Source organism: Bos indicus, chromosome 8 (assembly GCF_029378745.1).
Source record: "Bos indicus isolate NIAB-ARS_2022 breed Sahiwal x Tharparkar chromosome 8, NIAB-ARS_B.indTharparkar_mat_pri_1.0, whole genome shotgun sequence".
In the NCBI taxonomy this organism is placed as follows: Eukaryota; Metazoa; Chordata; class Mammalia; order Artiodactyla; family Bovidae; genus Bos; species Bos indicus.
In genome coordinates, this window is record NC_091767.1 from 52319115 (window position 1) to 52340463 (window position 21349).

A 21349-nucleotide genomic window follows, 5' to 3' on the forward strand; every position below is an offset into this window, starting at 1 on the left:
CATGGGCAGAAAGAGTCTCACTGCCCAGAGAACTTTGTGTCTCAATGGTAATGTTGTATGTCTGTCCTCCTACCACTGAGGAAACAAAGTTTAAAATTTCATTTTAGTTCACTTGCATTTCAAGAGTCACACTGTCTGGACAGCACAGCAAAGCTGAGGGTAAAATCTCATAGTTTAGGCTAAAAATAGTTGAAATTGTAAGAACTTGTCATCGCACTGGCCCTGCACTTTGTTTTCTTAAATGGAGCCCTGATTCCTGCCATCCCAGCACCCCTGCCCCAAATGTTCTCCCTATCCTTGGAGGCCCTTAACTTCCTCCTGCACACTCTGACAGACAGTGGTTTCTGTCCTGCCCACCACAGTCCATCCACTCTGACCTCTGTTTTTCCTCAACTCCTAATGACCTTATGGTTGATACTTGGACATTCATCTTAGCTCCTTGGATACTCATCAGCCTACAGGGTCACTGTCTCATTCCTCCTGCATCCCCTCTCATCACCCCCAACCCCGGTAAACAGTGGGGAGCATATAGAGCTTTGGAAGACCCATGTCATACTTGACATCAGGTCAGACTCTTTCCTCCCTTGGCAGACACAACCTGCGTGCAGGACTGCCCCGAAGGCTACTACGCTGATGAGGACAGCCACCGGTGTGCCCCCTGCCACAGCTCTTGTAGGACATGTGAAGGACGACACAGCATGCAATGCCTCTCCTGCCAGCCAGGCTGGTTCCAGCTGGGACAGGAGTGCCTGACCCAGTGCAGAGAAGGGTAAGATGCTCAACGCACTAGCCCATAATCACTCCAGATTTCACTGTTAGCAAACCCATTCTGCGAATGAGGAAGCTAAATCCTGGAACACTTAGATAGCCAGACTGAAGTCTTACTGCCAGTAAGAAACAAAGATGAGAGTCCAACCCAAATGTAATTGCTCTCTAGAGGATTTCAGCCAGTTCACAGTCATGGAAGAGTAAACAGGAAAGGCAGAGGGACCCAATGAGATAACACACAGAGTCAGACTGTCAAGTCAGACCCACATGCCAAACATCACCAATTGGAAGGACACAATTATTACAAGGCAGAGGTGATTCTTCTCTTAGAGAAGCCCATGACCATGAAAGTAGGTTCTTTCTCTTCTGGATCTGTTCTGATCATATTTAATACATGAGGTCTAAGCAATGGATGTGGAGCATTGATTTTTATAAAGGGCACAATTTCCATTAAATATCTCCACTTTTACCCCACTAATTCTCCAACTGCCATGCCCCCATTAATCCACAAATTGCAGGTTTAGCTACCATAAGCAACCTAGATACACAGATGTGTCCTTTTAAAAGCATCTCACAGATAAGAGCTCTCCATCCTATGCTTATTCTGCTAGGAAACACTGAGTGTGTTTATCAGAAGGTCTAGTAACCAGCACATTTGGAAGAGGATTTGACTGGGTCATCTCTTCTGCCACCAGGCATCCCCAGAAAAGATAAAGACTGATTACAGGTCTGTTAACTCTTCCTTCCCAGTCAGTAACCTAAAGCATTGAGAGTTTCCAGACCCAAATTAGAGGGCTATAATCTTGGACTTTCCCCAAATGCTCTTGACCAAATGTGCACATCCTTATCTTCAGTTCTTTGTCTTGTGTTTTGATTCACCTCATTCATTCAACACATGCTTAATATAGAGTTAAGGTGAGTAGTACAAAGACTTTGTAAGAGCCTATTCTTCTTATATATCTCTTTCCCAGAAAATTATAAGCTCCTGGAAGAAAAACACATCTTATTTTTCACACAAGTTTCTACAACACTCAGCACAGAGCCACACACATTAGCAGCTCTCAAAAAACACCAGTCACATAAATCAATAAAGAAAGGTTCCTGCCAGACTAGAGAGGGAATGGGGTGGCCTGGCTCAGCCCTTCATCTTTATCTTAGTAAGTGCTTGAAAAATCTGGATCCCATATAAAGAATCTCCATCTTCCTCAAATCAAATCATTAGATACTCTTATGCAGACACACACACACAAAAAAATAATCTAAAAAGATTGCAGAACATGCAATTAAGAAAACAATTACTCCATAGTAAGTGAAGTTCCCTTTTGGAAGTGAGGCACAGGTTGCCATAAATCCCTTAAATGGGGAATAAATAGGGTATTAATTAGATATAAGTGGCCATTTTATTGATATAGTTCCTTTCGTAAAATCACTCATCCACATGCATAAACTTTGTGTGTTAAATCCCCTTGGGAAGGCAGGTGTATACTCTTCTGTACCCTGACCCCATGCACATCATTATTTTGGTATTTAACCTCAGAACATTTTTAAGGCCCAGTTACTGTTTGTACTTATGCATGAGATCCTCTTCCAGGCTATGAGGTTCAAGTGATTTCGTAGTCACCTCATGCCAAAAAAAGGGCATCCCTGATGACTCAGACAGTAAAGAATCTGCCTGCAATGCAAGAGACCCAGGTTCAGTCCCTGGATTAGGAAGATTCCCTGGAGAAGGGAATGGCAATCCACTCCAGTATTCTTGCCTGGAGAATTCCATGGATAGAGGAGCCTGGCTGATTACAGTCCATGAAGTCTCAAAGAGTCGGACTTGACTGAGCAACTGAACGACAACTTGGTGTGATCTGTGCTAGGTCCTTCCACGTGTGTCATCTAACGTAATCCCCACAGATATCAGGGAGGGATTGTAATGTTCAATTTATGGATAAGAAAATGAGACTCAAGAGATATATTAGTATAATTGGTAATGAATCTAATAAGTAGATTCTAAAAGCACTCAGTTTGTAACCATGATTTTTCCCACCACACCCAACCTCTGAGCAAGCTTAGTACTGATCCTTTGCTTCTCTCCTTGGTTCAGATATTATGCAGAAAACTCCACAGGACAGTGCAAGAGGTGCCACAGGAGCTGCAAGGCCTGCCAGGGCCCGCAGCCCACAGACTGCCTGTCCTGCGATCCATTCTTCTTTCTGCTCCGCTCCAAAGGACAGTGCCATCGCACCTGTCCAGAGCATTACTACATGGAGCCAAGCACCCAGACCTGTGAGAGATGCCACCCGACCTGTGATAAATGCAAAGGTGAGGACCCATCTAATCATGTTGCACATGTGAATGGAAAAATGCAAAGTTTTTCTTTCTGCTTTTTCCTTCTCTCCTTCCATCACCTTTGGAGGTTCCTCTTGCTTGCCAACCTCATAGCCGACCCTCTCTAAGATCAGCACCCGATGCTCTCTTTCAGCTTCTGTGCATTAGCCCTCTACCCCTAACTGCTCCTGCACCACACTGCTGCCTCATCAGATCCTCCCATCCTTCAAGGCCCAGATACAGACATCATCCCCTACAGCAAGTGTTTTCCACCTACTGCCTTCCTTCTCTGCCTGACTAACTTGGAATCTGCCAGGCAGAATTAATTTCGTTATTTCAACAATTATGTTGGCCTAAAATTGTTCCAAGCTCCATCTTATTCTCCAGAGACCTACTTGTCTGTCTCAGAGATTCTTAAAATCAACATGTCCCAGAGTAAATACAATCTGGGTTTCCGCTGATATTCACTCCTTCTGTTAATGGATCCACTGTCCAACAAATTGCCCAGGTCTGATATCTTGAAGTTATCTTTCATTTGCCTCCTGTACACTCACACACCCTCCAACAGTGGTAAACTTCAAGGCCTATTTATTCTCCCCACTAAACATTTCTCTGCTCAGATTTCTTTCTCAATTCCTACTATCCTGATTCTTTATTCTTAGCATCTTAGATAATTTTCTGAAATAGTTGGCACACCACCCCAACTCTGGTCTTGCTACTCCATACCCAGGTCATCCTGCACAATAAGTAATCCCAGAGTAATCTTTCTAAAATTCAACTTCGCTCATTTTTCTCCATAGTCTGACACACAATATTATGGTGAATTCCTCTCAACATTTAAGAAAGAAATACCTCCTACGATGTTTTTATTCTTAAAATATATTAGATTAATATTGATAGCTGATAGGATACATTCCAATCATCTTGGCTATAACTTGCTCTTTTTCTATATAAATTTTATAATCAGTCACATATCATTTAAAGAATCCCTTGGATATTAATGCATTGCACTGAAATCCATCTTTACAATCTGGAGTCATCATGTTTATAAACATGGTATAGCAACCAGTCCATTCTGAAGGAGATCAGCCCTGGGATCTCTTTGGAAGGAATGATGCTAAAGCTGAAACTCCAATACTTTGGCCACCTCATGCGAAGAGTTGACTCATTGGAAAAGACTCTGATGCTGGGAGGAATTGGGGGCAGGAGGAGAAGGGGACGACAGAGGATGAGATGGCTGGATGGCATCACTGACTCGATGGACGTGAGGATAAGCGAACTCTGGGAGATGGTGATGGACAGGGAGGCCTGGCATGCTGCAATTCATGGGGTCGCAAAGAGTCGGACACGACTGAGCAGCTTCACTTTCACTTTCCACTTTCATGCATTGGAGAAGGAAATGGCAACCCACTCCAGTGTTCTTGCCTGGAGAATCCCAGGGACGGGGGAGCCTGGTGGGCTGCTGTCTATGGGGTCGCACAGAGTCGGACACGACTGAAGCAACTTAGCAGTAGCAGGAGCAACTGAACTGACTGACTGATAGCTATCTCTCCAATCTACACACTCACTCTTTTTCCTGATACTTTAAATAAATGTTATCTATCTTTAAAAAGTAACTGAATTCTTTCCTCAGTCAGTCCTCTTAGTTTATAGTCTCAACTCTCCTTCCATATACCTTGAACCTGGAACCACCCAGAACCACTCAGCAGCCACCAAATAGATCATCACTTTCATGCCTCCATGACTTTTACCTGTGCATTTCTTCCTCCTGGAGAACAACACTATTAACTCTCAAGTTAAAGACCCAGGTTGAATGTCATCTTCTCTTGAAGCTTTACTTAATCTTCCCAGAAATCTTTCTTCTTCCTAATTTTACAGTCACAGCTGTTTTTACATTACATTTCAATTAAACATGTCCGTCTCTCTTACTAATTGTAAGACCCTCAAAGCAAGGACTGGACCACATTCATTTTGTAGCCCCTATTTCTAGTCTAGAGTATCATACATAGTAAGTTTTCATTAAGTGTTTTCCAAATGGATGAATGAATAGAAAACAAATAAATTCTAATGTCTTTTTGCAAATCAAAAAATGTCAGGCACTCTGTAACCAACCAGTCCTCTGTTAGGCTCTCAGACTTATTCTACCTGACTGATAGTGTAAGGACGTCTCTCTGCTAATAAGACTCTCCATTGATTTCAGGGTAGAATCTTAGTAGCTTTGCATAGGAAGTTCTTCATAATGAGACTCTGCTCATAGTCACCTCTTATCCCTCCTCCTCCTCCACCACCATCCTCTTGCTGCTGCTGCTAAGTCACTTCAGTCGTGTCCGACTCTGTGCAACCCCATGGACTGCAGCCTACCAGGGTCCCCCGTCCCTGGGATTCTCCAGGCAAAAACACAGGAGTGGGTTGCCATTTCCTTATCCAATGCATGAAAGTGAAAAGTGAAAGTGAAGTTGCTCAGTCGTGTCTGACTCTTAGTGACCCCATGGACTGCAGCCCACCAGGCTCCTCCATCCATGGGATTTTCCAGGCAAGAGTACTGGAGTGGGGTGCCATTGCCTTCTCCAACCATCCTCTTATCCAAGCACGATTATTTACTGTAAACCTGAGCCAACCATGCTGTTTCTCCTTCTGGGGTACTTCTCCAGCCTGTTTTGTCTGGCTACCTCTTTTCCACCTGTTAGAGTCAGCATTGTCTCTAGAAAGCCTCCTGTAACCTGTCTCCACTTATCTGTGTTTGATAAGTACACTACAATCATTCACCTTTTTATTTATGCAACACTTATCGAGCACTATGACCCAGATAATGCCAATACAACTGTGAACAGGAAAAACAGGTTCCCTGCGGTCAAAAGGGCATATTTTATAATTGCTTGCTTACTTTTTTGTCTCTCTTCCTCTAGACTGAGATCCTCAAATGCACACAGTAATGTGTCTTGCTTACCTTAGCTTCTCTAGCACTTGGCATGGTCACGGGAACGGGTGGCAGTGGCAGTGGGTTACTTCAAGGGCTCCTGCAGGCGATGGTGGGGACCTCAAGCCAGGGCAGCAGAGGTCTGGTTAACAGGCAGAGCCCCACACCTGCTCAAGGCCCAGGTTATGGTAGCAGCTACAAATGTCAGTTTAGTCAAGGCTATGGTTTTTCCAGTGGTCATGTATGGATGTGAAAGTTGGACTGTGAAGAAAGCTGAGCACCAAGGAATTGATGCTTTTGAACTGTGGTGTCGGAGAAGACTCTTGAGAGTCCCTTGGACTGCAAGGAAATCCAACCAGTCCATTCTAAAGGAGATCAGTCCTGGGTGTTCTTTGGAAGGAATGATGCTAAAGCTGAAACTCCAATACTTTGGCCACCTGATGGGAAGAGTTGACTCATTGGAAAAGACTGATGCTGGGAGGAGGAAAAGGGGACGACAGAGGATGAGATGGCTGGATGGCATCACCGATTCGATGGACATGAGTTTTGAGTGAACTCCGGGAGTTGGTGATGGACAGGGAGGCCTGGAGTGCTGCAATTCATGGGGTCGCAAAGAGTCGGACACGACTGAGCGACTGAACTAAACTGACCGCAGTCCTCAACACACCTAACGCAGTGGAGCTCTGCGCTCTGTACAATCTCTACCTCAATCCATCATGACCATCAGCGTGCCCGCCCCCCGCAGCTAAGGCAGGCAAGAAGTCCATCTCCAACGGGGAAGTGATGGAAAAGCTAGAGGGCATGGCGCATGCACCGGCTTTCCAAGAGCACCACGTGCCTCCTCCACTTCAAGGGTGAGGTGGAGACAAGAATAGTCAGTTCTTTCCTCACCTGCCTCCAGGGCAAGACCATTCAGCTCAGCAGCTTCGCCGACGTCCTTAAGGTGAGCACTGCTGAGTTCAAAATGGATTTCACCACCCGCCATGACTGGGACTCCTTCACCTGTGATGGAAGGAGTGAATGAAACGCTGCCGCGAGAGGCTGAACACGATTCACGTGGCAGCGAGGGCAGCCCAGAAAACGGCTCCTCCTGAAGGAGTACGGCTCGGAGAAGCTGGGCGAGGAGGTTCTGCTCGAGGAGTCTAAGTCTGAGGAAACACGACAGGTGACCCAGGCTAGGAGGAGATGCCCGACCCGAACTTCCGCACATTCAATCTGGGGGACACTGGACCTTTGAGGTCCAGCACGACGGATCTTCTTCCAAGCCGCCGGCGCCTTGCGCGGGGTGACGCTCACGTACACAGGCGAGGCTTACAAAGCCCTGGTTTGCGGCCTCCAGGTTTCTTTTGATTAGACCAAACACCTGAGTGATGCCTCAATTAAGAACTGGTTCCTCAAGCGGCAGAAGTTTCTGCAGCTGAAACAGCAGACAGCAGAAGAGCACCAGAGAGGCAGAGGCACAGGAGGAGCAGAGCAAAGGAAAACAGGAAAAACTAGAGAACGAGAGGAATTGGAGAGAAAGCAGAGAAGCTTCCACATGAGGGAACTAAAGCAGAAGGGCTGGGAATTCCATCAGAATCTTTCTAGAAGCTGCAAGTAAAGGAGCAAAATGCTGCGAGGAAAAAAACAAAAAAAACACACACAGAGAAAGGAAACCACAGCAGGTCAGGAGGAATCTGCAGCCCATAATGCTAATTGCGGGGCGGCTGAGCCAGGCCAAGGTACTGCCCCGCGTGGCGCACGATCTCCATCTCCAGCGTGGGACCACCTCTTCCAGCTAAGCTAAGATGTAACCTGTGGGGTTTTTTTGAAACTCCCAGCCACGACCTTTCTCCTCCTTCGTTGGTTGCCAACGTAACACTCCACCCCCCACCCCTCAATTGTCTTAACACGAAGTGGGGGAAAACTTGGTGAGAGGGCTCAATACAGTTTTTGTATTGTTTTAAATTAACTCTAAGTAACATAAACATTACATTACTCATAGCTGCTGCTGCTAAGTCGCTTCAGTCGTGTCCGACTCTGTGCGACCCCATAGACGGAAGCCCACCAGCCTCCCCTGTCCCTAGGATTCTCCAGGCAAGAATACTGGAGTGGGTTGCCATTTCCTTCTCCAGTGCGTGAAAGTGAAAAGTGAAAGGGAAGTCGCTCAGTCGAGTCCGACCCTTAGCGACCCCATGGACTGCAGCCGACCAGGCTCCGCCGTCCATGGGATTTTCCAGGCAAGAGTACTGGAGTGGGGTGCCATCGCCTTCTCTGTTATTCATAGCTAGAAAGTGCTTATAGGCTAGTGGACAACCTCAACTATCCTAGGAGTGGTCATGTGCTTTTCATAGTAGTCCTAGAATTTCTTTTATGTATCTCACAGCATAGTGTGTCACCTCTGATCAATAGAAAGATAATCTAAGGCAGATATATCTTAGTTTTTTTCATAGTCACATTCTTAAAAATGAACAAATAAAATTAATAATATATTAACCAACATATAAAAATATTTAACATATTGTCAATATGAAAATTATTTAGATTATACTTTCTTTTTTTGTACTGAGTCTCAAAATCTGATGTTTATTTTACATTTACGCACAACTCAAATTGGAGTAGCTACATTACAAGTGTTCAATAGTCACTGTATGACTGCTGCTGCTGCTAAGTCACTTCAGTTGTGTCCGACTCTGTGAGACCCCATGGATGGCAGCCCACCAGGCTCCTCTGTCCCTGGGAATCTCCAGGCAAGAATACTGGAGTGGGTTGCCATTTCCTTCTCCAACTGTATGGCTAGGAGCTACCATATTGGACAGCTCATTTCTAATTTAGAACAGCGGTTGCAGATTGTATTTTAGCAGCAGGCCATCTTCTTCAGATGAAACCTTTGGCTGAATCCTATTATGTAAATAATCAGGGCTGCTGCTGCTGCTCAGATTGAAGCAGAACAGGATATCAGAGCCCCATCTGATGCCCCATTTGTCCCCTCCCAAGCACTTCCAGGCAGTTCTTGAGGCAGCTCCATAAATCCATAGCATACAGTGGTACCCATTCACTCATCTACAATTGATTTTAATCTTTCAAAGAATTACCTTCCAAACAAACTGCATTTGAATAATCATTAATTTGTGTTCTTTTTTTTTTCCATTTCAGAGGCATGTATAATTGCTGCTCAGAACTTTTAATCAGGATCAGATAACAAACAAGAGATTACAGTGAATTAGGGGTGAAGTGGGAGAGTAGTGGGAACTTTGCATTGTCATTGGCCCTGTGATAGTAAATATTGACCTTCTATGAGGTTTTTTGGAAAGTTGAAGGTAGTACCTCTGATGCCACTGTTACTAGATTCGAGGGGCTTTCATTCCATCTAGGATTGCCAGATAAAATACTGTATTTTAATTTCCTACATATAAAAACACAAGTCCTAACTCCCTAGTTCAGTGCAGTGCTACTTGGGGGAGGAGAAACATTTGTTAATAGTTTCTAATCAGGATCAGGCAACCATCATTAGGTAAGTTAATGTCTCTTAACATCAGTCAATCAAAACAGGGCAGCACCAGCTTTTTAAGAATTTTGTAGGGATTGGAAAAATTTTTAGTGATGTCAGCACAGTTTGAAAAAACTATAAATTTTTTTACTTGGATTTGGGATTTCCTGAGTGAATTAATGATGATGGTTGGGAGCATTCCCAGGCTCAAAAATTCACCAATACCTTCAGATAATGGAATACTAGCCAGTATTAAAGAGAGATGAGCTATCAAGCCATAAAAAGATACAGAGGAAACTTAAATACCTATTAATGAAAGAGGCAGCTCTGAAAAAGCTTCCTACTGTATGACTTCAACTATGTGACATTGTGGAAATGGTGTGGTTTCGAGGGGGTTGGGGGGGCAGGGGGTGTGGGATAGGGAGAGATGAATAGGCAGAGCACAGAGGATTTTTCAGTTCAGTTCAGTTCACTTTAGTCAAAGCTCAGCCATGTCCGACTCTTGGCGACCCCATGAATCGCAACACGCCAGGCCTCCCTGTCCATCACCAACTCCCGGAGTTCACTGAGACTCACGTCCATCGAGTCGGTGATGCCATCCAGCCATCTCATCCTCTGTCGTCCCCTTCTCCTCCTGCCCCTAATCCCTCCCAGCATCAGAGTCTTTTCCAATGAGTCAACTCTTTGCATGAGGTGGCCACAGTACTGGAGTTTCAGCTTTAGCATCATTCCTTCCAAAGAACACCCAGGGCTGATCTCCTTTAGAATGGACTGGTTGGATCTCCTTGCGAGGATTTTTAGGGTAGTGAAAATATTCTGTATGATACTAAAATGATGGATACATGTAATTATACCCTTGTTCAAACCCATAGAATATTCAACACAAAGAGGGAACCCCAACATAAACTACAGACTTAGGGTGATTATAATATGTCAAAGAAGGTTTATCTTTGTTTAAAAAAAAAATTCAATTCTGGTGAGTTATGTTAATGGGGAAGGCTATGCATGTGTGAAGGCAGGAGGTATACAGGAAATCCTTGTACCTCTCTGTCAAAGATTTTGTTGTAAACCTAAAACTGCTCTAAATGAATAATAATAGTAAAGTCTTAAAGATAAAGTTCATCAACACAACCTCCCTAAGATTGTATTCCAGGGATGACAGGGCATAGCTGGGTGAATCGTAAAGCCACCCTGAGTGTTTGTGCCTCCCCTCCTGTATTTGACATGAACCCCGAGTATTCCTGGTCAATGCCTTCTATCTTTGATGTTCATTTCTTCTGCCATCCTTTCTTCACCTACCACACACATCCTTTGCTGGTTAATGAATCTTTGTGCTGCCTTCTGATTTTGCAATATAGAGATTAAAAAATTTGGGGACAAGTTTTCTCCTGGGTTGTAAACTGGGTGAAAAAACAAAGGATGAATTCTTTCCTTCTTAAAGTATTAGCTGTCATACTAAGAAATGAGGGTGCATAAAGGGTCCAGGGAAAATTTCCCACCCTAAATAAGTAACTTACCAAGTAGATTGTGTTTCATTCACATTTGACTGCCCAATAATATTAGGCTGTTACAAAATACTTAAAAGAACTAAAGGCATTGGGGAAGGACAACCTACTAAGGACCAGTATGTATCTTTTATGCACCAGGTTTCTTTATAATTAGCTCTTTCCTTGCCTTCATGCATTTCACTTTGTATTTATCCTCCACACAAAATTGTTTTAAATAAAAATCTAGGCTGGTTAACCAAAGCTTCCAAACTCTCTCAAGCTGCCTCTCTCTTCCAGTGTGGAATGACACCACAGACAGACCCTGGGGTGGCTCTGCATTATTGAATTCATCCCATGGGGGTCAGTCCAAGGGAGAGCAGATGGTGAGCTGTTCTGAATTTTAGGGAAATACCAAAGCTGTCTTTATAGGTCCCAAGTTTCCTACAGATCCTTCAAAGCAATGATAAATGAAAGGTGTTAAACTTGAAAAAAAAAAAAAAAAATAGAAAACATTCTGGAAATTAACAAACTACCTTTTGCAAAAGACACAGAGTACCCTAAGTATGCAGATTTTGTAACAAATCAGTGTAGGCGATGTAAATGGAGTCCTGGCTTGTCACCCAGAAGTGACAGGTAGTACCTTTGGGAATTTCCCAGAATCCAAACCAAATTTCTCCTGGCCTCCTGGGTAAATGTAAGCAAACTTACAACCCAAATTTTGTAATCTAACCTTTTACACCCTTTCCCCCCCTCTGTTAATTTCTCCTACCTTTAATTTCTCTTCATAAAGGAAAAAACCCCACAGTTTTGTATTTTAAAATTGGAGTAAAACACTGAAGATGTATTTTAGAAAACTGGCGAGGGGGAAGGAAAGAGGTAGGAGAAGATTGATTCTTTCATCAGAGACCACAGTTGTGTTCGGAACATGTAGGAAATTCTGTGTGAAGCTGGAGGGAATATAGAAATAGAATGGCTTTGAATTTCTATCATTATAGGCAGCCCCCAATCTAAGAAGTTTGGTAATAAAGATTTATTATCTGAGCTGTTGTTCAGAAGTCAGAATTCATTTTTTCATAGAAACATTATAAATGATAGTTCATAGATCGGATATGAAAAGTAGATTGAAATCCATAGTGAATTTAAGATGAGGACTCAAGGTTCTACTTCAAGTTCAACTAACCACCCTTTACAATATTTTTCTAATGGAAAGATCTATAGATCATGTTCCAGCTCATGGTATCAGGCACATTCCATGCCTCATCTATCTCCCTGCTCCTGCTTCTCTTTCTAACACAGTGAACTAAAGCTCAGCTCTCCTGTTCCCAAACTCTCTCCAGAAGTTATCCCTTGCTAATTACATAGAAAGAAATGCTTGGGTTAGTCATTCTTTCGGTCTCTGAATTAGGAGAGAAGTGTATTACCTCCACAGGCAGCAGACTTCCTCTACTTGGTTCACGTGTGAAGGCAAGTAGTATGATCAAAGAGCACTGCACTGTCCGTCAACAAACCTGGTCTAACCCTTGGCTCAACCATTCTCCATGTAACCTTGAGTGATGAATTCACGTGTCTGGGCATTAGTTTACATTTATTTAAAAATTAAATCAATAGGATGTCAAATTTATGAGAAGAGAGTTGACTGCTTTCTAGAGAATTTCAAAGGAACCTATCATGACAATGTTCAAAATTAAGAACTACTGGACAAAATGATCTGCTAAATTCTTTTAGCCCTAGCATTTTAAATTGCAAGTCTGGTGTTGTATCTTAATTAGGAACTGCCCATTCGTGATTTACTCATAAAGTTTTGGAGCCCTCCAAATCATTCTCATCCTCTCTACTAGTTAAACAATAAGCAGAATGATAAAAAATTATTACAAACTTTCTACATGATTTGTCATTCTCTGAAAATCTTTCCTTTTGCTGTAATAAAATATCTGTCATCTACTAACCCATAATTTTCCAAACTGAGAGTTTATGTTGATTAGACTAACTGGATAATTTTTAGGTCTTTACTTGATATCTCATAGAATTTGTTTTTCCATATCCTCAATCAATTCACCTTTCTACTTCAAGTTATTTGACATGTTCCTTGCTCCTGTTTCAGATCCAAGACAGAGGGTAAAATCTAAGGTCAGTCTCATAACTTGGAATCTTTTTTTTTTTTTTTCAGGAAAAGGAGCATTGAACTGCTTATCCTGTGTGTGGAGTTACCACCTGGCGGGAGGACTCTGTACCTCGGACTGTCTTGTGGGGGAGTACAGAGTGGGAGAGGTACAGAGCTGGGTGTGGTGTGCCTTCAACCGTTGCTGCAGAGGGACGTGAGCTAGTTTCTGCTTGTCATTCTGGGCAAAGTCCAAACAAATCATAAAATTGCTACACACACTATAGCTCAGGTTTAATATTTGTAAATCTTCTACCATTGCATTGTGGAATAATGGTACTACCCATCTGTAGCCTTAATTCCAATCAAAGGAGCTGAAAAGACCTGAGAGAAATAATGGGAAGTTATTTAATGAGGACAACAATATATTGCTCACAACCCTAGAAGTTTCAGGTCTACACAGGAATATTATGCCAGAAATAAGAATTGTCTTCTCTTTTCCCCCTCTGCTGACTAACCTGAAACATCTGAAGAATGTTAGAACTACACAACCCATGTTCGTCCTTCACCTCCTCCCTTCACAGACTATCGAGAGAGAGATGTTTCACTTGCTAGCCTAGGAACCATGGATTCCGAGGCTTTTTTTTTTTTTTTTTTTACTGAAGAATAATTGCTTTACAGAATTTTGCTGTCTTCTGTCAACCTCAACATGAATCAGCCATAGGTATACCTGAGTTCACTAACTTCATAATTGTGTTTCCAAACTTTAGAAATTAAGTAAATGGTAAAACTCACATGACCCAGCATATTCACATATGCCACTCTCTTTAAATTCGGATAAGAGCCCTGAGTACACTTGGGAGAAACTGAGAATCTCAGAGGTTAAATACAGTACACTGATAAAGATTATACAACTAGTAAAAAACAAAGTTGGGATTAAACCCAGGGGTTCTGACTCCTAATCCAGGATTTGATGAAATCTCAGCTGAGAAAGCATATTATCAACACCTGGAACTTGCCAAACAGTGGCAATTTCCATTCCTTCTTTTTCTGCCTTCCAAAGTGCAGAAGTGAAATAAGAAGTTATGTTCCCTCGTCCACATTTTCAGCACCAGTGAAACGAAGCAGCCTATTGGGAGGGAAATCACTTTATCTAATCTCTCAAGAATCTTTCCACTGATATTTCACTGTGTTAGCTAAACAGTCACAATTTATATTATCCTAGGGTAGAGGCTGTGGAAAAAAAGGGAAGCGAAAAGCAAAGGAGAAAAGGAAAGATATACCCATTTGAATGCAGAGTTCCAAAGAATAGCAAGGAGAGATAAGCCTTCCTCAGCAATCAATGCAGAGAAAACAATAGAATGGGAAAGACTAGGGATCTCTTCAAGAAAATTAGAGATACCAAGGGAACATTTTATGCAAAGATGGGCTCAATAAAGGACAGAAATGGTAGGGACCTAACAGAAGCAGAAGATATTAAGAAGAGATGGCAAGAATACAGAGAAGAACTGTACAAAAAAGATCTTCATGACCCAGATAATCACGATGGTGTGATCACTCACCTAGAGCCTGACATCCTGAAGTGTGAAATCAAGTGGGCCTTAGGAAACATCACTACAAACAAAGCTAGCGGAGGTGATGGAATTTCAGTTGAGCTATTTCAAATCCTAAAAGATGATGCTGTGAAAGTGCTGCACTCAATATGCCAGCAAATTTGGAAAACTCAGCAGTGGCCACAGGACTGGAAAAGGTCAGTTTTCATTCCAATCCCAAAGAAAGGCAATGCCAAAAAATGCTCAAACTACTGCACAATTGCACTCATCTCACACACTAGCTAAGTAATGCTTAAAATTCTCCAAGCCAGGCTTCAGCAATACATGAGCCGTGAACTTCCAGATGTTCAAGCTGGTTTTAGAAAAGTCAGAGGAACCAGAGATCAAATTGCCAACATCTGCTGGATCATCGAAAAAGCAAGAGAGTTCCAGAAAAACAACTATTTCTGCTTTATTGACTATGCCAAAGCCTTTGACTGTCTGGATCACAATAAACTGTGGAAAATTCTGAAAGAGATGGGAATACCAGACCATCTGATCTGCCTCTTGAGAAACCTATATGCAGGTCAGGAAGCAACAGTTAGAACTGGACATGGAACAACAGAGTGGTTCCAAATAAGAAAAGGAGTACATCAAGGCTGTATATTGTCACCCTGCTTATTTAACTTATATGCAGAGTACATCATGAGAAACGCTGGGCTGGATCAAGCACAAGCTGGAATCAAGATTGCCAGGAGAAATATCAATAACCTCAGATATGCAGATGACACCACCCTTATGGCAAAGTGAAGAGGAACTCAAAAGCCTCTTGATGAAAGTGAAAGAGGAGAGTGAAAAAGTTGGCTTAAAGCTCAACATTCAGAAAACGAAGATCATGGCATCTGGTCCCATCATTTCATGGGAAATAGATGGGGAAACAGTGGAAACAGTGTCAGACTTTATTTTTCTGGGCTCCAAAATCACTGCAGATAGTGATTGCAACCATGAAATGAAAAGACGCTTACTCCTTGGAAGGAAAGTTATGACCAGCCTAGACAGCATATTAAAAAGCAGAGACATTACTTTGCCAACAAAGGTCTGTCTAGTCAAGGCTATGTTTTTTCCAGTGGTCATGTATGGATGTGAGAGTTGGACTATAAAGAAAGCTGGATGCAGAAGAATTGATGCTTTTGAACTGTGGTGTTGGAGAAGACTCTTGCAAGTCCCTTGGACTGCAAGAAGATCCAACCAGTCCATCCTAAAGGAGATGAGTCCTGGGTGTTCATTGGAAGGACTGATGTTGAAGCTGAAACTCCCATACTTTGGCCACCCGATGTGACTCATTGGAAAACACTCTGATGCTGGGAAAGACTGAAGGCAGGAGGAGAAGGGGACGACAGAGGATGAGATGGTGGGATGGCATCACCGACTCAATGGACATGGGTTTGGGTGGACTCCAGGAGTTGGTGATGGACAGGGAGGCCTGGCATGCTGCGGTTCATGGGGTCACAAAGAGTCGGACACGACTGAGTGGCTGAACTGAACTGAGGGCAGAGGCACACAAGAATCTTAATAGCCACAGATGCAGGGCAGATCATGTAAATGAGTGAAGAATACTGGGTCAAAAAAAAAAAAAACCTGCAAACTTGACCATAAGCAGAATATGACATTTCATCTATGTGTTGGTGACATCAGAGCACATTGTGAGGATTGTATCCAATAGGAGAGCATAAAAAGGGGCCACTGCCACTCAACTCCATGATATGGGAGTGATGAATCCAGTGTTGATAAGTCTGATAGTTTTGAAAGAGAAACTCAGAACTGACTTATGTGTGAAATATCCCAATTTTGAAATGTAGGCAATGAGTTCAAATTTTTTTAAACCATGAAATCCAGTTGAGTATGGACCAAACAAAACTTGTCCCTGACCAGGTACAGCACATGGCGGTCAGGGACCTGAGCTATTCTAGAAGCTTGTTCTCTCACTATTATTACCAGCAGATCTCAGAGGAGAAGCTCAACACTGGCTCCACCGAGTGCAGACAGCTGGTTCTGTTTTCACCCAGAGGAGTTAAAATGGACCCAGAACAAATCACCTTTCTGCTATCCCCAACCTGCTTCCTTCCTTTATCCAGAGAAGAGGGAACCCCCATCTGGGAACTCTCTGTGCCTTGTTAATTTCTCCACATTTAAAATGAATCTGATTGTTCTTAACAGGGGGAGAAATTTAACTGTGAAAAGTGCCACGAGAGCTGCATAGAATGCAAGGGACCTGGCACCAGGAACTGTACCGTGTGTCCTGCCAACCTGGTGCTGCACATGGACGACAGCCGCTGCCTGCGTTGCTGCAGTGCCTCTGATCCCACCGATGCCCAGGAGTGCTGTGACTGCCATGACACCGAAGGTGAGGGGAGGGGAAGAGTTTTGCAGAACCAGAGGAAGGACATGTCTTCAGGATGCTCACAGGAGCATGAGGGAGAGAGGGATGGGACGTTTCAGAGGATCAATAGAGCTACCTTTTTTCCTAATGACTTTTTAAGTGTATTTTTTAATTGAAGTATAGTTGATTTATAATGTTAGTTTCTGGTGTACAGCAAAGTGATTCAGTTATATATATGCGTGTCTGCATCCTCAGTTGCTTCAGTCGTGTCCAACTCTTTGCGTGGACTGTAGCCCACCAGACTCCTCTGTCCATGGGATTTTCCAGGCAAGAATACTAGAACAGGTTACCATGCCCTCCTCCAGGAGATCATTCTGACCCAGGGATTGAACCTATGTCTCCTGCATTGCAGGCAGATTCTTTACCACTGAGCCATGGGGGAAGATACATATATATAATATATAGTCTTTCATATTTTTCTGGTATGGTTTATTATAAGATAAAGCTACCTTTTTATTGAACGCTTACTATATGTCTAGTATATTTGGAACTTTCTGTCCACTATTTAAGTAGATATTATCAATCCCATTTTACTGATGAGAAGACTTGGGTTCAAAGGGTTTGATTAGTGTGCCCAAGTGTTTCCCTGGTGGCTCCGACGGTAAAGAATATGTCTGCAATGAAGGAGATCTCGGTTTGATCCCTGGGTTGAGAAGATCCCCCTGAAGGAGGGAATGGCAGCCCACTCAAGTATTCTTGCCTGGAGAATTCCGTGGGCAGAGGACTCCATACCAATGTTAAGAGGCTCATGTGAAATTAGAATATGGATCATTTGGACTCAAAGCCAGCATTATCTCCATTCCTGTGCTGCCTCCCAGATTCAAACTCAAGCTGGTCTAAAGTTTCATCTTTATAAATTTATAAACTTTATTCCTTTTTTTTGGTTTTTCCTTTCTTAGGAAAAAAGGAAAAGAATCATCTGTCACAGAAACTGATGCCAATATTATCTTGATTCTGTTGAAAAATCATTCTGTGGAAGTCAGTTCAAATCCAGGGCTCCCATTAGAGACTTAAGACATTTTATAAATGAATTTTTATTGAAAGCTTTCTTACAAAACCCAATTTACCAATTCCAACCCCCCAACTGTCTCCCCACCCAACCCTACTTGTACACATACTTGGTTATCATTGGCTACAAGCTTAGAAAGGCCCAAAATGGAGTGATATCATCTAAAAAGAAAAATATAAATTCTTATTTATTTATTTTAATTGGAGGCTAATTACTTTACAATATTGCAGTGGTTTTTGCCATACATTGACATGAATCAGCCATGGGTTTACATGTGTTCCCCATCCTGAACCACCCCCCAACCTCCCTCCCCATCCCATCCCTCTGGGTCATCCCAGTGTACCAACCCTGAGCACCCTGTCTCATGCATCAAACCTGGACTGGCGATCTGTTTCACATATGATAATATACATGTTGCAATGCTATTCTCTCAGATCATCCCACCCTCGCCTTCTCCTACAGAGTCCAAAAGACTGTTCTATACATCTGTGTCTCTTTTGCTGTCTTGCATATAGGGTTATCATTACCATCTTTCTAAATTCCATATATATGCGTTAGTGTACTCTGTTGGTGTTTTTCCTTCTGGCTTACTTCACTTTGTATAATAGGCTCCAGTTTCATCCACCTCATTAGAACTGATTCAAATTTATTCTTTTTAATGGCTGAGTAATACTCCATTGTGTATATGTACCACAGCTTTCTTATCCATTCGTCTGCCGATGGATATCTAGGTTGCTTCCATGGCCTGGCTATTGTAAACAGTGCTGCGATGAACATTAGGGTACATGTGTCTCTTTCAGTTCTGGTTTCCTTGGTGTATATGCCCAGCAGTGGGATTGCTGGGTCGTATGGCAGTTCTATTTCCAGTTTTTTAAGGAATCTCTACACTGTTCTCCATAGTGGCTGTACTAGTTTGCATTTCCAACAGTGTAAGATGGTCCCCTTTCCTCCACACCCTCTCCAGCATTTATTGTTTGTAGACTTTTGGATAGCAGCCATTCTGACCAGCGTGAGATGATACCTCATTGTAGTTTTGATTTGCATTTCTCTGATAATGAGTGATGTTGAGCATCTTTTCATATGTTTGTTATCCATCTGTATGTCATCTTTGACAAAATGTCTGTTTAGTTCTTTGGCCCATTGTTTGATTGGGTCATTTATTTTTCTGGAATTAAGCTGCAGGAGTTGCTTGTATATTTTTGAGATTAATTCTTTGTCAGTTACTTCGTTTGCTATTATTTTCTCCCATTCTGAAGGCTGTCTTTTCACTTTGCTTATACTTTCCTTCGTTGTGCAAAAGGTTTTAAGTTTAATTAGGTCCCATTTGTTTATTTTTGCTTTTATTTCCATTACTCTGGGAGGTAGGTCATAGAGGATCCTGCTGTGATGTATGTCGGAGAGTGTTTTGCCTATGTTCTCCTCTAGGAGTTTTATAGTTTCTGGTGTTACGTTTAGATCTTTAATCCATTTTAAGTTTATTTTTGTGTATGGTGTTAGAAAGTGTTCTAGTTTCATTATTTTACAAGTGGTTGACCAGTTTTCCCAGCACCACTTATTAAAGAGATTGTCTTTTCTCCATTGTATATTCTAGCCTCCTTTGTCAAAGATAAGGTGTCCATAGGTACATGGATTTATCTCTGGGTTTTCTATTTTGTTCCATTGATCTATATTTCTGTCTTTGTGCCAGTACCATACTGTCTTGATGACTGTAGCTTTACAATATAGCCTGAAGTCAGGCAGGCTGATTCCTCCAGTTCCATTCTTCTAAAAAGAAAAATATAAATTCTAAAAACATTCTATAGTGCAAAAGCATATCATTTCTTTGGGGTTCAGCTACATCATGGCTTGACCAAAAAAAAGAGACATCATATTTATGGGAGTCTGTCCATTTATTTAAAAAGTAAATCCCAGACCCCAAAACACTACTAGCCTTTTCTATTTTATTTTTTATCAACCTTTTCACTTACTTCTAAATATCCTCTTTCCAAAAACTAATTATTTCCTCCTTTCAGCAATCCTGCCTCCCAGAGCAGCTGGTTTCCCCAGCTATTCACACGCATCCACCTTCAGGGTCTGATTGCCTAATATTCATGCTGTGTCAGCTAAGAATAATAACTCTCATTACATTGATGGCTTTAAATGAAACCAGAAGTGTGTGCATGTTGGATGTAGAGTTTCAGCAAGCCTTTTACAACTAAGAACTACTTATTCAGCTTTCCTGGGCTTTCTGTAGCTCTTAAAGATTAAATACTCAAAAGACTAAATACTCTTGATTACCTGCTCATTCTTTACTGAGACACTCTGCTCCTTCAAAGAAGAACCCATATCACAGAGGCTGACCCAACTCTCCAGACCTAAGACTGGAGGATAGTAAGACAGGATTGCATATGATGCCCTATTAATTGAAAGAACCTCACAAGGTCTTTTATTGAGTCTCCTGTCTCAGACAGCATTTATCACAAAGTACCACATACAGAGGGCTTCCCAGGTGGCTCCAGTGGTAAAGAATCTGCTTGCCAATGCAGGAGACACAAGAGACATGGGCTTAATCCCTAGGCCAGAAGATCCCCTGGAGGAGGGCATGGTAACCCACTCCAGGATTCTTGCCTGGAGAATGCCATGGACACAGGAGCCTGGCAGGCTATGATCCATAAGGTCACAAAGCGAAACACGACTTAGCATGCACACACCACACACAGATTGCAGTCCTTATTGCTTATTGCTTATCCTTCCCTCTAATGCTTTAATATTTCCTCCAGGGGAAAAATTCTGTTCTAGTATATTAATGACAAAAGTGGTCATGATAGTATCATTACTGTAGGAGATGAAATTCTGTTTGATGGGCAAAATCCCACAAGGATGAAAGTTAGGATAAAATAAAATTTAAAAACTTGCTTATCACTAACAAAAAGAGAAGGAAAGAAGCACAGAGTGGTGATGAGTCACACCTAATTGGCTAATATATATTAAGCAAAAGTAATTGACCCTAAAATAACTGCCACAGTATTGTATTCATTAAGCTAGTGTACATAATGTACCTAGAATCTCATAAAACATCCTGAGGGCAGAACTATTTGGTTCAAAAAATATTTATGGAAAATGAACTGTTGTATTTCAACTTGTACATCCAGTAAAGCCTGCTAGTTTTTCTCTCTAGTTCTTTCATACTCTCACACTCCCATTTGGTGGGTTAAAGAATAGAAAAAAATATTAGGTACATCATACCACTTGAATAAATGAGTGAAAATAAGTTCATCACTGAGTTATGAAACTGTTTTGGTTGCTCCATGTTCTCAATTAAGTCATCAAAACC

General features: G+C 42.2%; 1 protein-coding gene across 4 annotated transcripts in view; it reads left to right on the plus strand.

Moving 5' to 3' along the window:
* The window catches only part of PCSK5 (proprotein convertase subtilisin/kexin type 5), a 519845-nt gene that overhangs the window by 494094 nt on the left and 4402 nt on the right, over window positions 1–21349 (plus strand). For all 4 annotated transcript variants that reach the window (XM_070794669.1, XM_070794670.1, XM_019966083.2 and 1 more), the window contains 4 exons: window positions 592–769; window positions 2861–3078; window positions 13125–13225; window positions 16805–16991. In XM_070794669.1, the coding sequence (XP_070650770.1) occupies window positions 592–769; window positions 2861–3078; window positions 13125–13225; window positions 16805–16991 (684 nt within the window). The remainder of the gene's footprint in view (window positions 1–591; window positions 770–2860; window positions 3079–13124; window positions 13226–16804; window positions 16992–21349) is intronic.